The following is a 21257-nucleotide window of genomic DNA, read 5'->3' as shown; positions in this document are numbered from 1 at the left end:
AAAAAAATAAAGTTATAATATTTTCATTTAAAAAAAAAAAAAAAATTCCTTCTAAGTGTTACTATGTATAGTGAAGTATGACACTTCACTATTTGCTATTGGTCAATACATGGGTTTGTCCATGTTATAGAGAACCAATATGCATCTTAAGGGCCAAAGTTTAGTCCAAAATAAGCAAAGAAAGTTGATCAAACTCTGATTTAAAGTTTTAGTAAAGTTGTCAAAAGAGCGAAGATGATTGTGAAATATAAATAACATATTTTGTTTTAATGAAAAAGAAATGATCTGGCAAATGGTCAAGCGAGCTTAATAACTGAAAAGACACCCAAAGAGAGAAACAATACCACATTTCCACCAACTTCGGTTTCAAGATTTTCCCATGTATATGGTAAGAAGAAGTAAGGGTTATCATTTTATACTTCTCTCACAATCTCTCTTCCCCCCACCCTTCATTCAGCTCTATTACGCGATAGAGGTGGCTGCTCAGATCCAACGCCTCGGAGAGGAGCGCCTCAGCACGAAACCCAACACCTAAACATGCGCCTCGAGGTGCTTATATGAACTGCAGCCTTTATTGCGTAATAGAGGAGCCCCCCCCCCCCCAATTAAATATACAAGTTCTTAAGATATCAATATAAGCGGAGATCCCTCTCCTTAAAAATATAAAGAAAATGATATCATGTACCACAACGAAACGTAATGTAATTTCCATAAATGAAACAACTCTTACTGGAATTTTAAAGATCACACCTATGCAATTTTCTGTTTTTCTTCCATTTTCTAATTTCTCAAGTGAGCTTCTGTGCTAATAGGAAGTCACATGCCATAGAGGAACCCCTCTAGCAAAACCCCTAGTATAGATGTAGTGGTCATCAGCTAACCGGCTGTGTATCAGACGGTTGAAGAAAGCATCCAAGGGTATTTATGCTAGTATATTGGGTACGCAAGCATTGTTACCAAAAAACAAAAAGACCATAGAAAATACCCTTAGATACCTATTCTGATCATTAAGATGGTCAGGTAAGCTGTGCTCATCACAGGTGAGGCATGAGGAAAAAGAGATCAAGAGTGACTAACAATAATACATGCTACATGGACATTTTCCAATCAAGTTTCATTTAAAAAAGTAACCAAAAATAAAATTCTAAAAAAGGAAACATATATAATCTCCCTTAAGACTAATAGTTTAGAGCAGTCTGTATCCTGGTTGGTGAAACTCTGAATGCAGCCTTGTTCTCAAATAGGACTAGCAAAAGGCCAGACATCTCCCAAGGCAAGCCCTGTGTCTATTTCTTTGCGTAGGTAATGAGCATTGGATTCTGTTGGGTTATCTTAAAACCCTGTAGACCTTGCATTGCAACTGTTGATTGCATCTCATCTCCATACTCAACAAAAGCAATTCCTGGCTTTGCTTCTACCATTCTAACCTCCTTAAACCCGGGGTACTGGCAGAACAGCATTTGCAGCATCATGGGAGTCGTATCAGCAGGGAGATTTTGAACAAACAAAATGTTATTCGGTGGAGCAGGTGCCTCTGGAAGAACAGACTTTGCCCCTCCCATGTATGGTAATTGTGAAAGCTGCACCATTCAATAAGAAAAGAATGAATGTCACAGCACCATTTTAATGGAATAGATTATCCACAACTTGTATAATTAACTTACAGGCAAATAAGAGGGGGTTCATAAGCTTAAATTACTAAAAGGAACAGTACATTTTCATCTCAATACTTCTTTTTGTTTTGATAAAGTGCAACCTATATAATCTGGAGTGTTTCAAGTGTACTAAGGATTGAAATTATCAACATAAAAAATAATACAAGAAAATTTTATTGTATCTAGAGATGTTCACAGCCCCCGAGTGTAGTTGGCTCCTTTAAGGCATATATGTATCATTAAACAAACATCCTTAGGATCACTTAGGGTCACTCAACAGTTATAGGGAGGGGGGGGGGTTAACATAGGAGGGCAAGATGCTTGACCACAGCAAGATCTGGCAGGAGATTCTCTTAGGACCCCTCCTAGCCGCCCTCATTTGGTGCAGCCATATTTTCCAATTTTGAATCAGAGAATTGAGAATATGAAGAAAGAAAAGAAAAACAAGTAAAAAGATAAAGGCCTGCGACCAAAATGAAAAATGTGAAGCACTGAAAATATCACCACTTTATACACTTGAAATATGGGAAGTTGTTGTAGTTAGGGGCTAGGGAAGCTAGAGCTATTTGTTACCTAATTCCAGAGACCACTGGATCTTCGGAGGATACAAAAAGTGATAAAAGGTCAAGGATCCCATTGACATCCATGTCAAGAATCAAAGTCACAATCATGGAGGAGGTCCTATAGATAACATGCCTACTGCATTTCATGTCAAAAATGGAGAAGGTTGGGAGAACTACCCAGCTCCAGATTAATATATACTGTGAAGGATTAACTGTCCTCCAACAAATATTTCCCAAAACCATCCTCCTGTCATACTGAAGCAGTTGTTGGAATGTTCAATGGAGCTTTTTTGTCCGAGAAACAATTAACAATTTTGAATAAGTATACACAAGCAGTAATTGACAGTTCCACTTCTCTCAACCAAGCCTATCTGAACATGTTGGGTCCGCGACACAAATCCTGTTCCACCATGTCACGGTATTTTGGTCCATAAATTTCATTGCCTAGGCAGTCACATCTTTCCTAACCAATTCAATGCTTCATTTCCCGGCTTCCCCTTGCCCTTCTACTTTCACCATGACACTCATAATGTGATGCATTCATTTTTTTTCATGGCACAAGGCTAGATCCACTAATCAACTTTCACTCTAAGGAGTTAATCCTAAGTTCCCCCTTGAATCCACTCATTCTTTATTCTATCCTTCCACTATAACCATGCATCCATCCCAACTTCCTCATCTCAGCTATAACTCAATTGAAGAATATTTTGTCTCAATATTGCCCAATATGGATACATAATAAATTTACCTTTACCTTTGATGGAATGATCGAATGGGTCAATCATGTAACAAGTAATAAAATGTAGGTGTATGCATAGGTAGATCCTGTATCTAAAAGATAGAGCATGCTTACAGGAGGTGTTGCACCAAAGGCACCGGCATAAGCAGAATTTAAACCCATCCCTGCTTGATTAGCATCATGATGCTGTTCTTTTTTCTTTCTCTCAGCTGCATTAAAGGACACAAATCTTCAGGGAAAAAAAAATGAAAAATGTAATTGCTAAAAGGATGCATTGTTATAAGCACAAAATATTACAATGCTAACATGAAAAAAGATTTCAGACTCAAAGATAACAAAACTTCTAGATATCTTTAGACAGGAATCCTACTGGTAACTTAGCAAAACGTAAGTATGTTCCTAGAAAATCATGCTAAAGGTGGTACAGAAAGTGAATCAATTGAATTTGGAGATGATTTGGATGAAGATTTAGGTTTGGATGCATAAATCTAAGTATGAGGAAATTATCATTGCAGTTTGTAGCAATAAATATATAATAAAAAATAAGTTCAAAGTTACAATTTGTAACAATCCAAGAAATAACAAGGCCACTAGCATTCATTTTTATTTTGTTTTTCTATCATACAGGGTTGTGATTCTATAGGGGAAATCTTATTTGTGTTTCTCTTGCATATCTCACTACTCTACAGTTTAGCCAATTCGAGGAATTTCAATTCTGTTAACCCATACAAAGAAAAAAAAAAGGCCATTAACATTTAGGATCTTGGGTTTTGAGAATATGGAAGACTATGTAATGCAGAAAAGCTCCTGCAGTTGGTCTTGTTAACCATTGAACAAATTTCTGGTTCAGTTTCAGGTCTACAATCAACCCCGCGGTTCAAGGAAGGTTAATCCTGGAAACCAGGACTCATGGGGACCAGTTTGGAAAAGTTTTACAGCTTGTGGTTCCAGGTTTCCTGATTTTCAGGAACCTTATCCTCAGTTCGAGTCCAGGAGTTTATTTCTCTATTTATTTATTGTAATGTAATGGTGGGGCTGGTTACGACATTATAAGTCCAGCCTTTTGGGTTAGTTTTCTGTTGTATTAATTAACTTGTTAAGATACATTAGGACACTCCAAGTCAAATAAAGACTGGAGGAGTTTTTTTCTCTCTGTTTGGTTTCTGTCTTTAAGAGTTTGGTCAGTTAGGGATTCTTCCATAAGCAGCATGCGGCTGGAAGGGGTTTCCTAAGCTGTTTAAGTTGTTTGAGTTAATTGGGACTTCTCTTCGGTAGGAGGAGGTTTTCTTTCTATTTTTTATTTGTTTCTTATATTTATTCTTGAAACAATCAGGTTTGAATCAAAAGTTAGTATTATAAATATAGTGTCAGTCTGTTCAGCCCCCAAGAAAAGATTTAAGTGTCAGTCTGTTAGCATCTATCATGATGATGAAGAAAAAAAGGCAAGAGGGATCACACCAATGAGGCCCCTCAAATTACTAAACAGAGCAGCAGGCAAACCATAGGCCAAATGGCTTGATGGGAATCCCATAAGATTTCACTTATAACACCAGATTCTGCACCCATCCTCCCCCATCAAACAGGAGGAAGGGTCCATAAATTTGATTTTACACCTTTAATATCAATTTAGGGAACTAAAACCAGAGTGCCTTCGATCAGAGGTCAAAATTCTCATTAGCAGTGAAAACTCAATCAAAGATTTTTACATCACAAAGCCTCCTTGTTCAAACAATATAACTGTGTTTAAGCTATTGGAAAGCATCCTCGAATGTTTTTGTGCATGCAGACAAAAGGCTAACTGGTCAATTTTCCCAAGATCAATGGCCCCACCCTTTTTTCCAAACTAAAACTATAAAAGCAAGGTTCAACCCTCCACAAAGGAAGCCAACAAATATGTTTCTTAACAATTCCAGGACTTTTCACTCTCATATTGATGGGGACATCAAGACGTACAGCCGAAAGAAGATGAAGACCTAACCTTCTTTGTGGTTGGAGGATTAGAAGAAGAAGAAAGAAGAAAAAAAGAAAAGAAAAAAAAGGAAGGCTTGATCCAGCCTTCCCAGCGCTGGATCGAGTCCTCTCCTTCCTTTCTTTGCCAAGATTGTGTGGCCCCCACCAAATCTGATATGTTAGTAGTTTTATTTCCTACAATTTGGTTTATTTAGGTCATTGAGTTAAGTAGTAAACTAAATAACACTCCTATTTGTTTTTTTTATAAAACTTCTTTATTTCTGAGATTATGTTCCTAGATTAGCCTTTTCTTTTTAGTAATTATCCTATTATTTATGTAAGGCCATTGGCCATATGTAAGGCCATTGGCCACAATGAGATTAATGAAAGTTGTTGAAAAAAAAAAAGGCAAAGCCAGCGTCCCTCTCTCCCTCTCACGATCTCCTCTCATTCTCGGTCTCTCTCTCTTTTCTCACTCTCGTCCTCTCTCTTATCTCGACTTTCATCTCTCTCTTTTGTTGTTTCTGTTTCCTCTGTTGTTGCTGCACTATTGCAGCCATTGTCTACAGTGGGCTGCTGCTGAGTTCCTCATCATCAAGCTGGGCTGCTGCTGAGCACTACATCATCAAGCTGGACCTTTTTCCTCGTCAAATAAGGTGGACTGCACCTCTGTTTTGGAGGACTTCGGCTTCTCTATTTCTTCTCAGATCGGGACAGCAAGAAGGTAAGTAAAACCCCCCCTGTTCCACATCCATTGACTGCCTATTATCCCCATTATCTCCCCCACTGAAATCTGAAATTAATCTATGTTTTCAAACCATCTATTTTCTGCTTAAACCTGAAATTAATCCCTGCTGTTTTACCTTATTAGTTGACTGATTTCAGAGAACTGCGCGGGTTGCTTATTATGCTTAGTGTCTTGATTGATGTGTGCTAAACCTAACACATATTTGCTGCCATGTTCCCTTCCCCATACCCCCATTTGACGCTTGGGTAGTTTAAGTGTTTTTCATGCTTAGATTATTATTGACCAAAGCTGCCCTGTTAATTAGTCTATTATCTTGCATGTTAAATCTGTACTTTACTGAGCAACTTTGAACCCAACCCAATTCAAGACCTATTGAGTATTCCTTACTCTAGTGGATTGACCCCCGTAGGAAACCTAGTTGCCTAGGCACCCTCCCTACATCACATATTCTTATTCAAACTTTACAGGAAACAAGATAGAAACAAAACAAAGAGAAGCCTAAGCCAAGTTCAACCAAAAACTAGACTAGAGCATTAAACAAAAGTTGAATTTCACGCCAGATAGAGAACTTAAAGTCAACCTTTCAATAGCCTGTTGCCACTTCAGCAAAGATTTTCAATACCTCCAAAATAAAAACCCAATTGCCAATTTAAAGAAGGGTATGTTTGGTTGGCAATAACTGGATAGAAAAGAATAGAAACACAATAAGAAAAAGTAATGATGACACCAATGAGTCTGTTTCTGTCTCTTCTTTTTCAAATTTTTTCTTTTCTCTTTTCTCGCCAACTAAGCATAGCCTAAATTTTCTCCAGTCTTTCAAGCACTACACATTGGTCACATACATTGGACTTACTAATGCAATCCGGTCCCCACTGCTGATCCCTGCCAATACAAGTTTTTTCTACGAAATATACACATCTCACATCTCACATCTCAGATACATCTATTCTTGGTGTTTCATGACTGATCAAGACTTAGTTCCACATCGTTGGTCTCATAACCCAATGGGCATTCTTACAAAATTGCTCCACATAGCTGATGTTGTTCCCATCCCCTAAATTTTCCTTGATTTCATACATAGCAGGTTTCATACCCACCCTCTAAATTTTTCTTCTAAATTTCACTGGTACAGATTAGTCCCCAATTCACTGAAGAGACGTCTACACTTATCACCGAGTTCCGATTCCATGAGGAAAATCTTCCACAAGATCCTCTCTTCCTTTCACTAATCATTGCAAGTAACACACATTGAAATCATACTAGAAAAATCAACAAATGGTCAGGTAATCAAATGGAAAGGAAGCTAGCATAGTATCATTCGATATATCAATAAATTCAAGCACATTGAGGAATTATAGAAGGAATCCACCAATTTCTTGTTAGAGTTCATGTAATAAGGGTATTCAGGGTATTACTTCGCTATTATCTTGTATTTTTAACTTTAACCTCCATAGGTTCTCTTCTATTAGTATGGGGGTATTGATGTAATTCCATATGTTATCAGCATGTAAGTCACTATAGGGGAGAATCGATTTCTCTCCCCCAAGCTTTCCACTCACACTCTTTTCTCTCTTCTTCTTTTTCTCTTATCCTACTCTCTTTTATTACTTTGAACTTGGTATCAAAGCTGGTTTGAGAGTCAACCAGCAGCTTGTATCTCCATTGTGCCTCTTTTTTTTTCTGAACCCTAGAAAAGTAGAGGGCTGAAATAGAGGCTGCAACATGTAAAAAGGCATCTTTGAGTTGTTCTCCTATCGACTAGAAGGTATATTGATGAAGATTTGAAGATGTGAAGCTATAGAGTGTGATTTATGAGCAAGGAAGCCAAAACAGGGATACTGCCAGCCCTGGAATGCTAGCTCTCTTTCTCTCCTCAGGATGGGTGGGACCACGTTTGTTGGAAGTCACTAGGATTTTACTGTTTGGTATGTATGTCCCTAAGACTTTTTGGTCTGATGCTCTCCTTACTACTCTTCTTGATGAATCGCATGTCTTCTAGTATCCTTGGTTTCAGATATCCTTTAGAAATTCTGCCCACTTGTGTTTCTGTCTTCTTTCTTCCTCCCAAAGTATTTGGATGTGTGTGTATTATGTGCATATTAAGAAGTTTACGCGGAATAAACTTGATCCTTAGGCCCTAAAATGCATTTTCCTTGGTTATGCCCCTTCTACGAAAGGTTATAAGTGCCTCCATCCATCCTCCAAGAGGCAACTTCTCTCCAAAGTGGGAGAGTAGTGGAAGTGAAGAGGCTGCTGTTGTCCTCCCTTCCAACCTTTGCCTATTCCTCCATTTCTAATTGACGTGGTGGAACACAAGGGGGTGGATGTTGCTGGCATATTAAACCATTTGGGGGGAGCTGGTAATGAAAAGGAACCTAGCATTGAGAAGGTTGACAAGGAGGTGTTACTTTTTTACAAAAGAAGGAAAAAGAAGACCTACATTTTTATGAAAGCTCAGTCATATGTGTGTGGGTGTAGTGACAACACTGCTGATTTTGTGATGCTTTGGCAAAAACGTTTAGGCCAACCCTCTTTTGGCGTAATGAAAAAACAATCGCCACACTTGTTTTCTTCTATTTCCATTTCCCATGAATTTCAATCTTAATCATGTTTGTTTGCTAAACACTGTCGTTCTTCTTATCCTTACCATGATTATCAGTCTATTGTTCCCTTTCATATTGTGCACTCTGATATTTAGGGACCTGCTCCCACCACTTCTTTATTTGGTAATCGCTATTTCGTCTCATTTGTTGATGATTGCTCCCACATCACGTGGATTTTTTGTTGAAACACAAAAATGATGTTTAAGATGCTTTTAAAAAAAAATTTAAAAGATGATTTGCACTCAATTTGATACTAGACTCAAAATCATTCACATTTATAAAGGGGGAGAGTATGTATGGTGAGCTCCAAAACTTTTCTACCAATAATGGCATTATCTATCAGCATGCTTGTGTTGACACACCCCTACAAAATATGGTAACTAAGTGAAAAATCGTAATTTATTGGAAGTCACTAGGAGTCTATTGTTTGGTATGGATGTCCCTAAGACAATTTGGTCTAATTCACTCCTTAATGTTGTCTTCTTGATGAATCATATGCTTTCTAGTATCCTTGGATTCAAATCTCCTTTAAAAATTGTCTCCCCGTATTTACATCTTCTCTATTCCTCCTAAAGTATTTGGGTGTATGCTATGTGCATGTTAATAAGTCTAATCGGACTAAACTTGATCCCTAAGGCCTTTAAATGCATTTTCCTTGGTTATGCCTGATGTACATAAGTCACTTGGGCTTATTTTATTGCAAAAAGCCTTGGGTTGTGTTATATATGTATTGGGCCTTTGATCCCATGGGTTTTCTTTGAAATGAGTCACTTTAATAGGCCTAAAATACGAGAAGGTAGAAAAACGGGATTTAATTCATTAGTTTAGTTAGTTGCTATTTAATTCAATAAAGGCCCATTAGGCCATTGCTCGGTTGTAAAGTCCTTTTAGTTAGTTAGTCCTACTCCATGTTGAAGTCATAAAGTCAAGTCCTAGTCCTATTTTGAATTCCTAGTTGTAGTAGGAGTATCTAGTCCTATTGGGAAACTAGCTCCTAGTTGTAGAAGGAGTGTCTAGTCCTATTGGGAAACTAGCTCCTAGTAGTAGTTTGATTGCTATTCTGCCCTCTATAAATAGAGGAGCCTATGTACTTATAATTTCAGATTGGAATGAATGAACTATGGAGTGATTACGCTTTAGCTAAAAGCTGTTATTGAGAGGTGAGATGCCTAAACCTTTGAGGAATGCGATACCCAAAACCTGAGGGGTGAGATAACAATTCCTTTATTCTCTTTCACCATTCTCAACCCTCCATCGATTCTTCTTTTTCTATTTTTATTTTCTGTTTATTGTTATTAGAAGTTCAGACCTGTTAAAGCATACAAAATCAGAATCAGCCAGTCAAAGAGTTGTTCTTGAAGCCAATCGACCCTCATTGTTGCCCAAGTTTGAGATCTGATCTGCAGATCCTTTGGAGGACTGGTTCTATATTCTAAGAAGATCAATCGATCCCCTCTTAAAGGTTATCTGAAGAAGACAAGTTGTTGTTCCTACAGAATTCTTCAAATTCTCTCTCCTAGGTCTGAAAATCAAGAAAGCGCATAACTCCATAACCAGCCGTCAAAAGCCCTTCATATTTGAGGGTTTTTGTACCCTCCCTAGAGACTATCTACACCCAAAAGTGCAGCTCAATCGGACTCCCACAGACTTGGCCGCACCTTTCTCTCTCCAACTCTATAGAAGGTCTTTCTCTCTCCTATCGGGTTGGGTTTTGAACTGGTTTTGCTCCTATATGGGTATTGTATCCTTGGGGGTTTATTTGACGGTATTATTTCTTTGTTTCTTGCTCCTATTTGTATTGTTTGGGGTTATAAACTACAGAGTTAGTTACCTGTAATCTACTCATGCATTAATGCCCCTTCTACGAAAGGCTATAAGTGCTACCATCCATTCTCTAGGGAGTAGCTTCTCTCCAAAGATGTCACCTCCTTTGAATCTGTGCCTTTATTCCTCATCTATAACCTCTTCAGGAGGAGAGTAGTGGAAGTGAAGAGAGTGTTGTCATTCCCCCCTTCAACCTTTGCCTATTCCTTTATTTTTGCTTGATGTGGGGAAACACAAAGGGGATGTTGTTGATGCATAAAACCATTCAGAGGGGTGGGAGATGGGGGGAGGTGGTAATAAAAAGGAAACTACATGGGAAGATTGTCAAGGAGGCATTACTTGTTCAGAAAATAAAGGAAATGAAAACCTGCCAAGAATCCTCTTTGGATCTTCATCCTAAGCTTCACCTTTCTGAGCTAGGTAATACTCCTTCCCTCCCTTCTGAGTTTGATCTTCCCATTGTTGTTTGAAGGGGAATGACAGCTTGTACTAATCCCATAGACAATTTTGTTTCTTATGATGCTATCTTTTCTACGTGTGATGTTTTCTCAGTTGCTCTTTCCTCAATTCCTATTCCCAAGAATGTCACTAAGGCCATGGTTGACCTATAGCAGAAGGAAGCTATAAGTGACGAAATGTTGGCCCTTGAGAAGAACTGTACTTGGAAGCTTGTTGATCTTCCAAAGGGGAGAGTTCCGGTTGGATATAGATAGGTCTATTCAATTAAGTACAGATCAGATAGCACTATTAAAAGATATAAGGCTAGATAGATAGCTAAAGGATATCGTCAGATGTACGGAATTGACTATCAAAGGACATTTGCCCCTATGGCTAAACACAGTTTGACAAAAGTCCTCTTCTCATTGGTAGCCAATAGAGATTGACCATTGTATCAACTAGATGTGAAGAATGCATTCTTCCATGATGAATTGGAAGAGGAAGCATATATGCAAACCCCATTAGGCTTCAAGTTTCCTTCAATTGAAGGGAAACTGTGTCTTCTTAAGAAAGTTGTATATGGCCTCAAACAGTCCCCAAGGGCTTGGTTTGAGTGGTTTAGACAAGTTATTATGAATAATGGATACACTATAGTCAAACTGTTCATACTCTATTTACCTGGCAAGGTAATGGTACCATCACCACTCTAATTTTCTATGTCAATAACATTGTGGTGACTGAAAATGGTTGGGAAGAGATAAAAAGACTGAAGTCTTACTAGCTCAACATTTTGAGATCAAGGACCTAGGACCCTTGAGATATTTCTTGGGAATTGAAGTGTCAAGGTCATAGAAGGGAATAAATATCTGCCAAATAAAGTTTGTGTTGGATTCATTGAAAGAAACAGGAACCTTGGGTTGTAAACCAGAAAACTCACCCATTGACCAAAATCATAAGTTAAGTGAAGACTGTGAACCATCCTAATTGATGCAAAGAAGTAGTAGAGATTAGTGGGGAAGTTGATTTATCTCTCTTTGACTCACCCGGAATTCACTTATGTTGCTGGGGTAATGAGTCAATTTATGCACGCTCCAAAGAGTGGGCATTTGGATGTTGTGCATCACATCCTCAAGTACTTTAAGTCTACCCTAGGAAAAGGGCTATTATACACTAGACACAAACATTTGAGGATTGAAGGCTACACTAATGCTGATTGAAGAGGATTTGTTTTCGACAGAAGGTCTGCATCAGGATAGTGCACATTTGGTGGTGGTAATCTGGTTATATAGAGAATCAAAAAACATTATGTTGTGGCTATGTCAAGTACAAAGGAAAAATTTAGAGCTATGACCCATTAAGTATGTGGAAGAAAATTGGCTCTGGCTACATCTACACTCCTTTTGTGAAGACATGCGACTAATTAGCTGATATATTCACCAAAGAGATCATCTTTCACTAGTTCAATACCCTATTGAGTAAGCTGGGCATATATTACCTTTATTCTCCAGCTTGAGAGGAAGTGTAAGAGTTCATGCAATGAGGGTATTCAAGATACTTTGCTATTATCTTGTATTTTTTTCCTTTTACCTCCCTAGATTCTCTTAGTGTGGGGATATTTATGTAATTTCATATGTTATAAGCAAGCAAATATACATAGAGGAGAGAAATCGATTCTCTCCCCCCAGCATTCCAGGCACTCTCTTGCCTTCTTCTTATTCTTCTCTCCTCTCATCCTACTCCCTTTTATTACTTTGAACTTTTCTGCCAGACCCCAAGTTTCCTTATTTATCCAAACCCCGAAAAGAGGATTAAACAACAAGACCACCACCACTTCTAACTATGGTCTAACAAAGTTAATAAAAACAACAAAAAATCTATTTTAGCATACAAAAATCAGCATTAGAAAGAAGAAAGTATAACGAATCAAAAGGGAAAATAACAACCAAAAGGGAAATACCATACCTCTATCATCATGCCTCTTTCGCCTTTCCCTTGGAACAAAAGTACCATCAGCCTTTGATATCACATCTGATTTTGTCTTTGCATATTGTATCCTCTAGATTTACAAAATATAATTCATCACATAATATAGTGGTTAGGAGCTATACACAACATCTCTGCTAGACAAGCACAATAAATCTCCATGTATAGATAATTAGGAGTCAAATTTGTAAACTTACAAAATCTATTCCTATTAGCTTAAAATGGCTACAGTTCATCAGGTGAAACAAATACCAAAGCTTCTATAGACACCAGATATTCCCACTATCAAAGAAGCACCTAACCAACAAACTAGCAAAAGAAGTGAAGTAACGGCGTACCATTGGCTTGTCATAGAACGGAAAACCCTGCATTTGCCGGAGAGCATTGGTGGCCGAGGAAACCTCTTCAAAGACAACCCAAGCTTGGCCTTTATGTTTCAAAGTCTTGAATGCTAAAACCTCCAAGATCTTGCCGAACTGTGAGAAAACCGCGAATAGAGACTTCTTCAGCTCTGGATTAGAACAATTCGTTAGAATCAGATAAACACAATAAAATCCCAAACCAGTCAAACGCAGAAATCAATGGGTTTAAGGAGAAAGTCCTATTATTGCTTGCCCAAACGTAATAAAGCTTCAGAAACAGAAAACTAACAAAACCTAGCAGGGATAAGAGAAACTGAAGATGAATTTATAGAAACAGGAAGAGAGATAGAGAGAGAAATGATGGGTTTTATACCTTCAAGTTTGATTTTCTCGTTGAGATTGTTGATGTATATGGTCATATTCGGAGGAACCTCGGCTGTGCTCATCTCTGCAAGCATATACTTGCACACAAACACACTACTTTTTGCGCCCAACGGCACAAAACGGGTGAGTAAGAGAGAGAGAGAGAGAGAGAGAGAGAGAGAGTAATTAGAAAGAAAGAAGAAAGCACAGTACAGTAGCCCTGCGCTGCGCAGGGGGAGATCATAGGAATTACTGGACTCGACCGGCTTTTAGGTTTTCAACGTTGGATTGGAATCCTATTGTTTTATTCTATTTTGGGGTTGGATTGGAATCCTAATGAAATGGCGAGACAAAGTTGGATTACAAAATTTCTTTAAGACCCCTTATTAATGAGAAACCTTTGATCTATATTCGGGGTATATAGATCCTAACTCTGATAATCTAAAAAATAATTATTTATTTGATTTAAATAGATAATCAATTATAATTAAAAAAAATTAGTTTTGATAGGTTCTAATGAATGAGGGAAAGAGCTAAGACAATTGAGAAATGGGTTAAGAGTAATTATGCATTGGGAGGAGAAAATGTATGGTTTACACAAGTCAGGGATGTAAATGAATTGTTGAAAATTCAAATTCGATTCACATACATATTCGTTCAGAGGTATATAATCACATCTAATTCGTATTCAGTCCATTTACATCTCTAATCGTCACTATTAGTAGAGGAGTGTTTGAAAAATCCAACCGATTGGATGATCCAAGCAATCCATGTCAAGATTAGTCGAGCCGACGAACACTATGGTTTAAGGGGTATTTTTCTAGGATTAAATCTCCACCAACTCTAGCTGATCCTGACCCAAATCTCGATTCATGGTGTTTGGCCATGGTGAGAGAAGACCCTATTATAAGACCACGTCAACAATGGAGGCCATGCACAACCATGGATCCCTCATGTTGATCCCTCAAAACTGGTTATTATGAATAGATTTAATTCAACTCAGCCTCATCCCACTCCAAAATCTAGGGTTAGGTTAACTTTGGGCTGATACTGACTCATTCCTGGCCAAGATATTTCAATCTGGATCAGATTAGAATTGGTTGGGACTGATTTGATCTAGATCCCGTTACCAAATCTTAGTCTCTAATCAATTCTTTTTTTTTTTTTTTAATGGAAAAAGAAAAATATTTTCTTAAAAGGGAATATAATTAGGGAAAATTACATCATTACCCACTTTTAGGTTTCGTTTTACAAAATTACCCAACTTATGTTTCACATAACAAAAATATACAAAATCAAGTTTAGGTTTACAAAACTAGCCAAAATAGTGATTTCCCTTCATTTTCTTACATACTTAGACAATTTTGCCCTTAATTCCCTCTACCAGCCTTGTATACCCTACCCCTCGTCTTCCACATATCACTACTATTGCCGCTACCGCACCGCCACTAACATCACCACCACCACCACCATCTTCATCACCAACCCTCTCTCTCCCTTCCCCTATAACCTTGGCCCACATGCTCCCCTGCTCCCAACTCCCCCACACCGCTTACTGTAACAACCCTCCTCTGTGTTGCCACACCTATGAGAACCCGTGGCTAGCACATCCTTGCAATTGGAGATTGCCGAAGTAGACGACGAGTTCGAGGCTAATTTTCAGTAGTTCAAGGACGAGTCCTATGATGAGGAAGAAAATATGTCAAGCCATTTTCCTTTGCTTCAAAATATCAGCCTCCGCAAGAAGTATGCCTCATCTCCATCTCCTTTACAATTTTTGGGCTGCAAGTTCATGATCTCGTATCTTATTTAGGAGAGAAACAAACATGAAGAAAATTATATATTTGTCCTCATTGTGCATCTCAAGAGATCAATAATGGCGAAGGAAGAAAAACAATCATCTATAGATTGATCTACTAAAACTACCCATGGTTAAAACGGAGAAGACATTAAAATTAGGTACCTCAAAAACCCTAGATCACACGTTGGTTTATGAGAGCCTTCAAATCCATTCTCTTTTGTCTCTTTCAGGCCCTCAAACTCGTTATTTATTTATTTTTTTTCAGTTCTTTTTTTTTTGTTCTTGTCCAAGTGGAGGAAGAAAGAGGGGGTTGGAGGCAACGGCCACGAGCCCTTCTGTTATTGGTTGTAGCAATGCTAGCCTCAACGGTGCCAGGATTCGGTGTATTTGTAGCCCTCTAAGTGCATTCTTCATTGCTGGTTTTTATTGCCAAAAGGGTTTTTGATGGAGGAAGAGTGCGGTAGAGAGGTTGCTGGGGGAGGTTTTTGAGGGGCTTCAAGTCATGAGATTTGTAGTTCAGATCGGCGATGATTGCAGAGATGATCAGTGGAGATGGGGGCTGGTGGGGCAGGAGGATTGCAACGGTGGACATGGTGATCGAAAAAAGGAAGGTGGAGGGGTAAAAAGGTCAAAAAAGTGCATAAATGAAGGAGGAACAATGTTTTGGTTAATTTTGTAAAATCAAACCTAATATTGTGTATTTTTGTTAACTGAAACACAAGTTGATTAATTTTGCAAAATGAAACCTAAAAGTGGGTGATCTTGTAATTTTCCCATATAATTATTTACATCAGAAGTTGAAGCAATGTTTTTGTGTACAGAGCAATCAAAGCACGGGTGCGCTTGAAATGTTTAGCCTTTGACTGACCAATCCGTGGAGAAAAAAAAATATTTTTGTAATTTGCATAAATCTCCAAAAATATCACTACAGCCACGGGACGCCAGATGGGTACGAAATAAGTTGAAGTGGCTCTTTTTCCATGAACCATACTTCGCTGATATTTCATCATGTTTTTGAGACCAAGTTTAATCCTTCCAAGATGCTGTACATTTCTGTTTTACTAATTGCTTACCATGAATGGTTCCAATCTTTTTCGGTGAAAATGGTTCCAATCAACTCTATTGATAACTATACTTGTTATCTCACGCATTCCAGTCGACCAATCCAGATCCCGATTCAAGGTTTTGATCGGCTACATGGATCTTTATCTCCAATCAACTCCATTCAAAGCCATTCTTATTAACATAGACCCACTTTGCGTAATCCATCCATGCCACTCATCAATTCCTGAAGCTGTCCAAGAGAAGCAACATCACCAAACCTTTAGACCAGTGCCAGACCGTAGATGCTAGGTCGCCAAATAGGCTGTAAACGTTCCTGGGACAAACATTTCCCCTTAACACAGAGAGGCGGCCCTTGCTCTAAAAGTGGGAATGGGCAGTTTCTGCCTCCTTAGTTCTCCACAAAAATATTCACACCAAAAAATAAAACAATAGTTCATATACCATGGCTTAAAATTTGCAACAAAAGGGACCCATCCACCATGATATCCAGAGCATCTTTACCACAAAATATTTAGGATGAAAGTATTACTTTTTAACCACACCCACCAATCCATCTATTAAATTTTCTGGCACCTTACACGAAACACACATCATGGATTATGAATTTATGAACAAACTTTAGTCAACTCTCTCTCCACATCGGTACAAGCTGCTATCAACATACAATGTCGGATCATTGATTGAAGAAAGACCTTGTGAAACAAAATTTTCACAAATGTGACACCCCTCTCTGTTCCTGTACAGAGGATATTTTGCCCAGTTAATCTACAGATCGGATATTACTCTCACGCAAGCTTGAATTATCAACAAGCTTTGATTTCATGAGAGCTTTTGATTAATGCTGATTGGGTAGCAAGGTTTGTCCAAACTAATACCAACCATCAAAAAACCAAAGACTTCAAACTACAGCAAAACCAAGCTCCCGAGACGCATCTGTTGAATACAACCAAATCAGTGGACGCCACTAGATATGTCACATATCAAACCTTTATGATTTTGATGAGCTGCTCAACGAAAGCCAGAAGAGCCCGTGGATAGGAGAACCTGTCAAAATATGCAAATCAATATAAGAGAACAAAGCCCTTTCACTTTAGCTCACAACATAGGAAATGTTGATCAATCACATAGGGAAGATATCAAATTATACCTTCTTAAGAGTCAACCCTGATGTATTAGAACTGCCTTCAGTTGGTTTGTGTTCAACTTGTTTGGTTTCAACTGGTTTGTTTTCCACAGGTTTCAAAATTTCAAAAGAACACATAAGAGCTTCATCAACACTTAATAGAGCACCTGCGTTATCGAATTCCCCACCATAGTTTGGAGCTGAAAATATTGTGACTAATCTACGTTTCGCAAAAAACTCGTACCCATCCTCCACTACCTGCAGATTAATTTTAAAAATGTTTATATGAACCAATTGAAAAGGCTGCAGATTAATTTTAAAATTGTTAATATTAACCAAATGAAAAGGGGAGTCAGTCCCTTTTTAAAAATGATGCCCACAACCCCATATGTGCCCTATATGTTTCCTGATGGGCAATGGGACTCAGAATTAAGTTTATAATTTCTAGAAGATCCATGAAAAAATAAGCATGACTACAAGATAATATTATCACATCCATTTAAAAAGATGAGTTGATGTGCGCTAACCTGGTGGCCCCGACATATGAGATCAAGATCATTCCTCTCCAAAAATTCAGTAACCCTATCAGCTCCAAACGTACATGACACACCTCGATCACTCTCAGCCCACCCCTCAATTTGGGAATCAGGATCAGACCATAGCAAATCGCAAAGTAGACCGTTATCTGGAATTTCAGTAGGCCTTGCAAGGTCATTTATTTGATTCACATTATCCAAATCTGGAGAGAGTCCACCATGCATGCAAAGTATCTTTTCATCAACGAGTGCGGCCAAAGGCAAACAATTAAAGCAGTCGATGAAAATCTTCCACAGCCGGACATTAAACCTTCTTTTACACTCGTCATAGAAACCATAGATTCTATTAATTTTTGCATCTTCATGGTTCCCCCTCAGAAGGAAGATATTGTTAGGATACCTCACTTTGTAGGCTAGAAGCAAGCATATAGTCTCTAAGCTTTGTTTGCCACGATCAACATAATCCCCAAGAAAAAGGTAATTTGCAGTGGGAGGGAAACCACCATAATCAAACAATCTCAAAAGATCTTGGTACTGCCCATGTACATCACCTGTAAAGAAGTCCAAAATATTAGAGAGATCAAGAACACCACTCATCTTTGTGCATATCTAGCATTCTACGAGCATTAACTATTGTGGCTGCTGTTAGGCATATCCTCTACATCTCCATGTTTGCATCTGCTCTGCCAAAAATCATGATTTAACTTTTTTTTGGGGGGTGTGGGGGTGGGGGAGGTACACAATTGATTGGTTGTTGTAGATTCCTGGTTGCTGTTAGCCATGCATGTCAAATAATGTAGGTTTGTCATGAGCAATTCAATACAATATTAAAAAACATATCAAACTATCCAAGGAATAATGGCACAACAGTTTTGTGTAGTATTTTAGGTTGATACATAATTTTTCAGTTAAGAAATTTGGCTTCAGCCTCGGGAGATTTATTTCTATCCCAGATTTTTGAACCTAAAAGGAGAAAATGACATTTTTTTGGGCCGTGGAGGGGGATGAAACAGCAATGCCCCATTCCTCTATGATTTTTTTCCAGTTATGCAGTACTTTTCAGTCTTCTAGTATCTTCTCACATCATGTAGAGGCATGATGCACATCTTCAGTCTTTATCAAGAAAAAACAAGAAAAGCACAATAAAATGAACGAACCCCACTACAATCACTAGTTGTCTTCACAAACATCGGCAACACGACAAAACACAGGCAGAGATATTCAAACGATTAGCTAGTCAGCTAATTAGACAAGCCGAATTTCCGGTACTGACGGGGATGAGAAAATATCTTCTTTCAAGACTTCAAGGGGCTTCATTTTATAAACAATGGACCTGATGGAATGTTTTTAAGTCTTGCCAATAACGCCTGAAATTTGGAATCTTTTCAGTACTCCAGTCGGAACCATCAAATGAAAGACATTTGAAGTCCAAAACTTCCACATTTCCCCCTGTCCACCACCTGAACCCTCTTTTCCATTCCTGAAATTCATAACTATATTTGATTAGGACTTGAATTTTTGCCCCCTCCACCATGCTGAACAAAGCTCAAGTCTTGGAATTGATTCTTTATCCTTTAGACAAGGATGGATCGCAAGAAGAAACGATGAGGGGAAGATTAAATGTAGAAAGTAATCTTCAGATTCATTAGGATAGAGAGAGTGAGAGTGGAGGAGAAAACTAAAATAGGAAACTGCAAGAGATACCATAATGAAACTTAATTAGCAGAAAACAGGGCAATATCAAATGAAGAGAATCCACTCCAGGCATCTCCCATGTAACAATGAAAATTTCGAAAAACATTCATCACAGAATGATTGAACAATGTAAACGATTTCTATGAAAAGTTTACATGGTGGAGAACCATTTAAGGCATTAGATCAAGTTAAAACCCATCCCATTTGGCCCACAACATTGAATGAGGTGTCAAAGAAATACCCCATCTTCAGTTCATAATCAATGCCCTGATCATCAATTTAGAACCAACCCAGCCATCATATGTTAAGACAAACACATTCTTCTTTGTTTGACAAAATCCATCTGATTCAATAACCCAAAAACTAGGTCATTAGACCGACATCCAAATTTAGTGCTAGCCATTCAACTGCTGTTGTCCCTACATATAAAAATGCAGAACTAGAAGAATGAAATGTGTGCCGGTAGTGATTCAAGATCTCTTTTTCTTTTTTTTTTTCTGAAAAATTCAAGATCTCTACTAGATGAAGTTAAAGTTCTCCAAAGAACAAATGGCAACAGTGCACCTCGAAAATTCGCCAATAACATCCCCCTCCCCTACTAGGGCATAATACCTTAGGTCTACAATACATATCATATGTACATACTGGACAGCCGAGTAATGGGTGACAATCCAGTTCATTTCTTCGTTCAGAGAGAACATACTCATCGCTGCCTAAGACAATTTCTCCGTTCATTAAAATATCACAGACTAAGGAACCACTAAAAATAGAAGGGGGGGGGGTGTTACTTCTCTTCACTTGGTCTTCTTCTAAAGAAAATTATTCATGAATCCAAAATCAAATAGCAGAAATCAATTATCAGAGATAACAATAATAAAAAGAAGAAGGAAGACGAACCACAAATTTTGATGGGAGCGTGGAGATGAAGGAGAGTGGGCTGGGAAAGAAAGACATGTCTGGCGTTGACGCAGATCTGCCGGATCTCACTCTCAGATAATTGAACCTGTTTTCCCCCTTTACCCTCAAGAAGCCTCCGAATGATATCGTCCAAAATCGTCGTGTCCATCACACCCTCAATCGTCATCATCATTACAAATCAAGGAGGTCGAAAACGAAACCACCAGATTTCCTCTTCTTAGAAGTGATTGTGTTAATTATCGTCAACAGATAGAGATGATTGATGAGGAAGAAGTACAGAGAGAGGGCTTCAAAAAAGGTCAATGATAAATGAAGGAACAAATTCCAGAAAAAATGGATGTTTGTTCGGGAATTAATTCCTACCGTTGTTCAATCAATGTTACGTACGATCGCGGGTCTCCTGTAGACCTAGACGAGCTAATCCATCCTTCTCTCTGTCATTTTCCATGACGCCGAAATGCGCGACTTTGAATAATATTATAAAATTATGCTTCCAATCTTCACGTCTCTCCTGCTCTTCTCGCGGTGGCGGTGGCGGTGGCGGTGGCGGTGGCGGCGGTGGCGGTGGTGGAAATGGAATCTAATCTAATCTTTCACTTATCCTCTCTCAATCAGAATTCAGAGGTGGGAACCTGGGCATTGCCTCTGCCTTTAAAGCCTCCAAAGACTGAGCAGCGGTGGTTGAAACTTGAAACTTGAAACCTTCAATTCTCTCTCTCTCTCTCTCTCTCTCTCTCGATTCTTGCCGGCCTTGTAGAGTAATAGATTTTCAGGCAAGATTCATGCCTTGAAGCTTTCTAGTTCTTGATCATCCTGGGGAGGCGGACTCGAGAGTCTCATGACCAGGTTTAAGGTACGTGTGCGAATGAAATCTGCAAAGCCGCGTTTTTT

At 38.5% G+C, this 21257-nt stretch overlaps 2 protein-coding genes across 4 annotated transcripts; both read right to left on the bottom strand.

The window, feature by feature from the left end:
- Positions 1-1048: 1048 nt before the first annotated feature.
- LOC122057793 (U1 small nuclear ribonucleoprotein A) lies at positions 1049-13428 on the bottom strand. The gene is made up of 5 exons (XM_042620065.1): positions 13239-13428; positions 12842-13014; positions 12483-12576; positions 3072-3166; positions 1049-1580 (listed from the first exon to the last, which is right to left on the bottom strand). The coding sequence occupies exons 1-5, from the start codon at positions 13321-13323 to the stop codon at positions 1287-1289; spliced, it is 741 nt and encodes a 246-aa protein (XP_042475999.1). The 5' UTR covers positions 13324-13428; the 3' UTR covers positions 1049-1286.
- A 3087-nt stretch (positions 13429-16515) lies between these two features.
- Positions 16516-21257, bottom strand: LOC122057792 (serine/threonine-protein phosphatase PP1-like). 3 transcript variants are annotated; one of them, XM_042620061.1, is made up of 5 exons: positions 20730-21257; positions 20346-20653; positions 17745-18304; positions 17242-17475; positions 16516-17138 (listed from the first exon to the last, which is right to left on the bottom strand). In XM_042620061.1, exons 2-5 carry the CDS (start codon positions 20536-20538, stop codon positions 17103-17105), a joined length of 1023 nt encoding a protein of 340 aa, XP_042475995.1. In that variant the 5' UTR covers positions 20539-20653; positions 20730-21257; the 3' UTR covers positions 16516-17102. The 3 variants fall into 3 exon arrangements, with proteins under 3 accessions (XP_042475995.1, XP_042475996.1, XP_042475998.1); XM_042620062.1 differs by having other exon boundaries at positions 20346-20582; XM_042620064.1 differs by having other exon boundaries at positions 20346-20579.

Source organism: Macadamia integrifolia, chromosome 12 (genome assembly GCF_013358625.1).
Source record: "Macadamia integrifolia cultivar HAES 741 chromosome 12, SCU_Mint_v3, whole genome shotgun sequence".
Taxonomy (NCBI): domain Eukaryota; kingdom Viridiplantae; phylum Streptophyta; class Magnoliopsida; order Proteales; family Proteaceae; genus Macadamia; species Macadamia integrifolia.
This window is presented reverse-complemented; position numbering and strand designations above follow the sequence as displayed.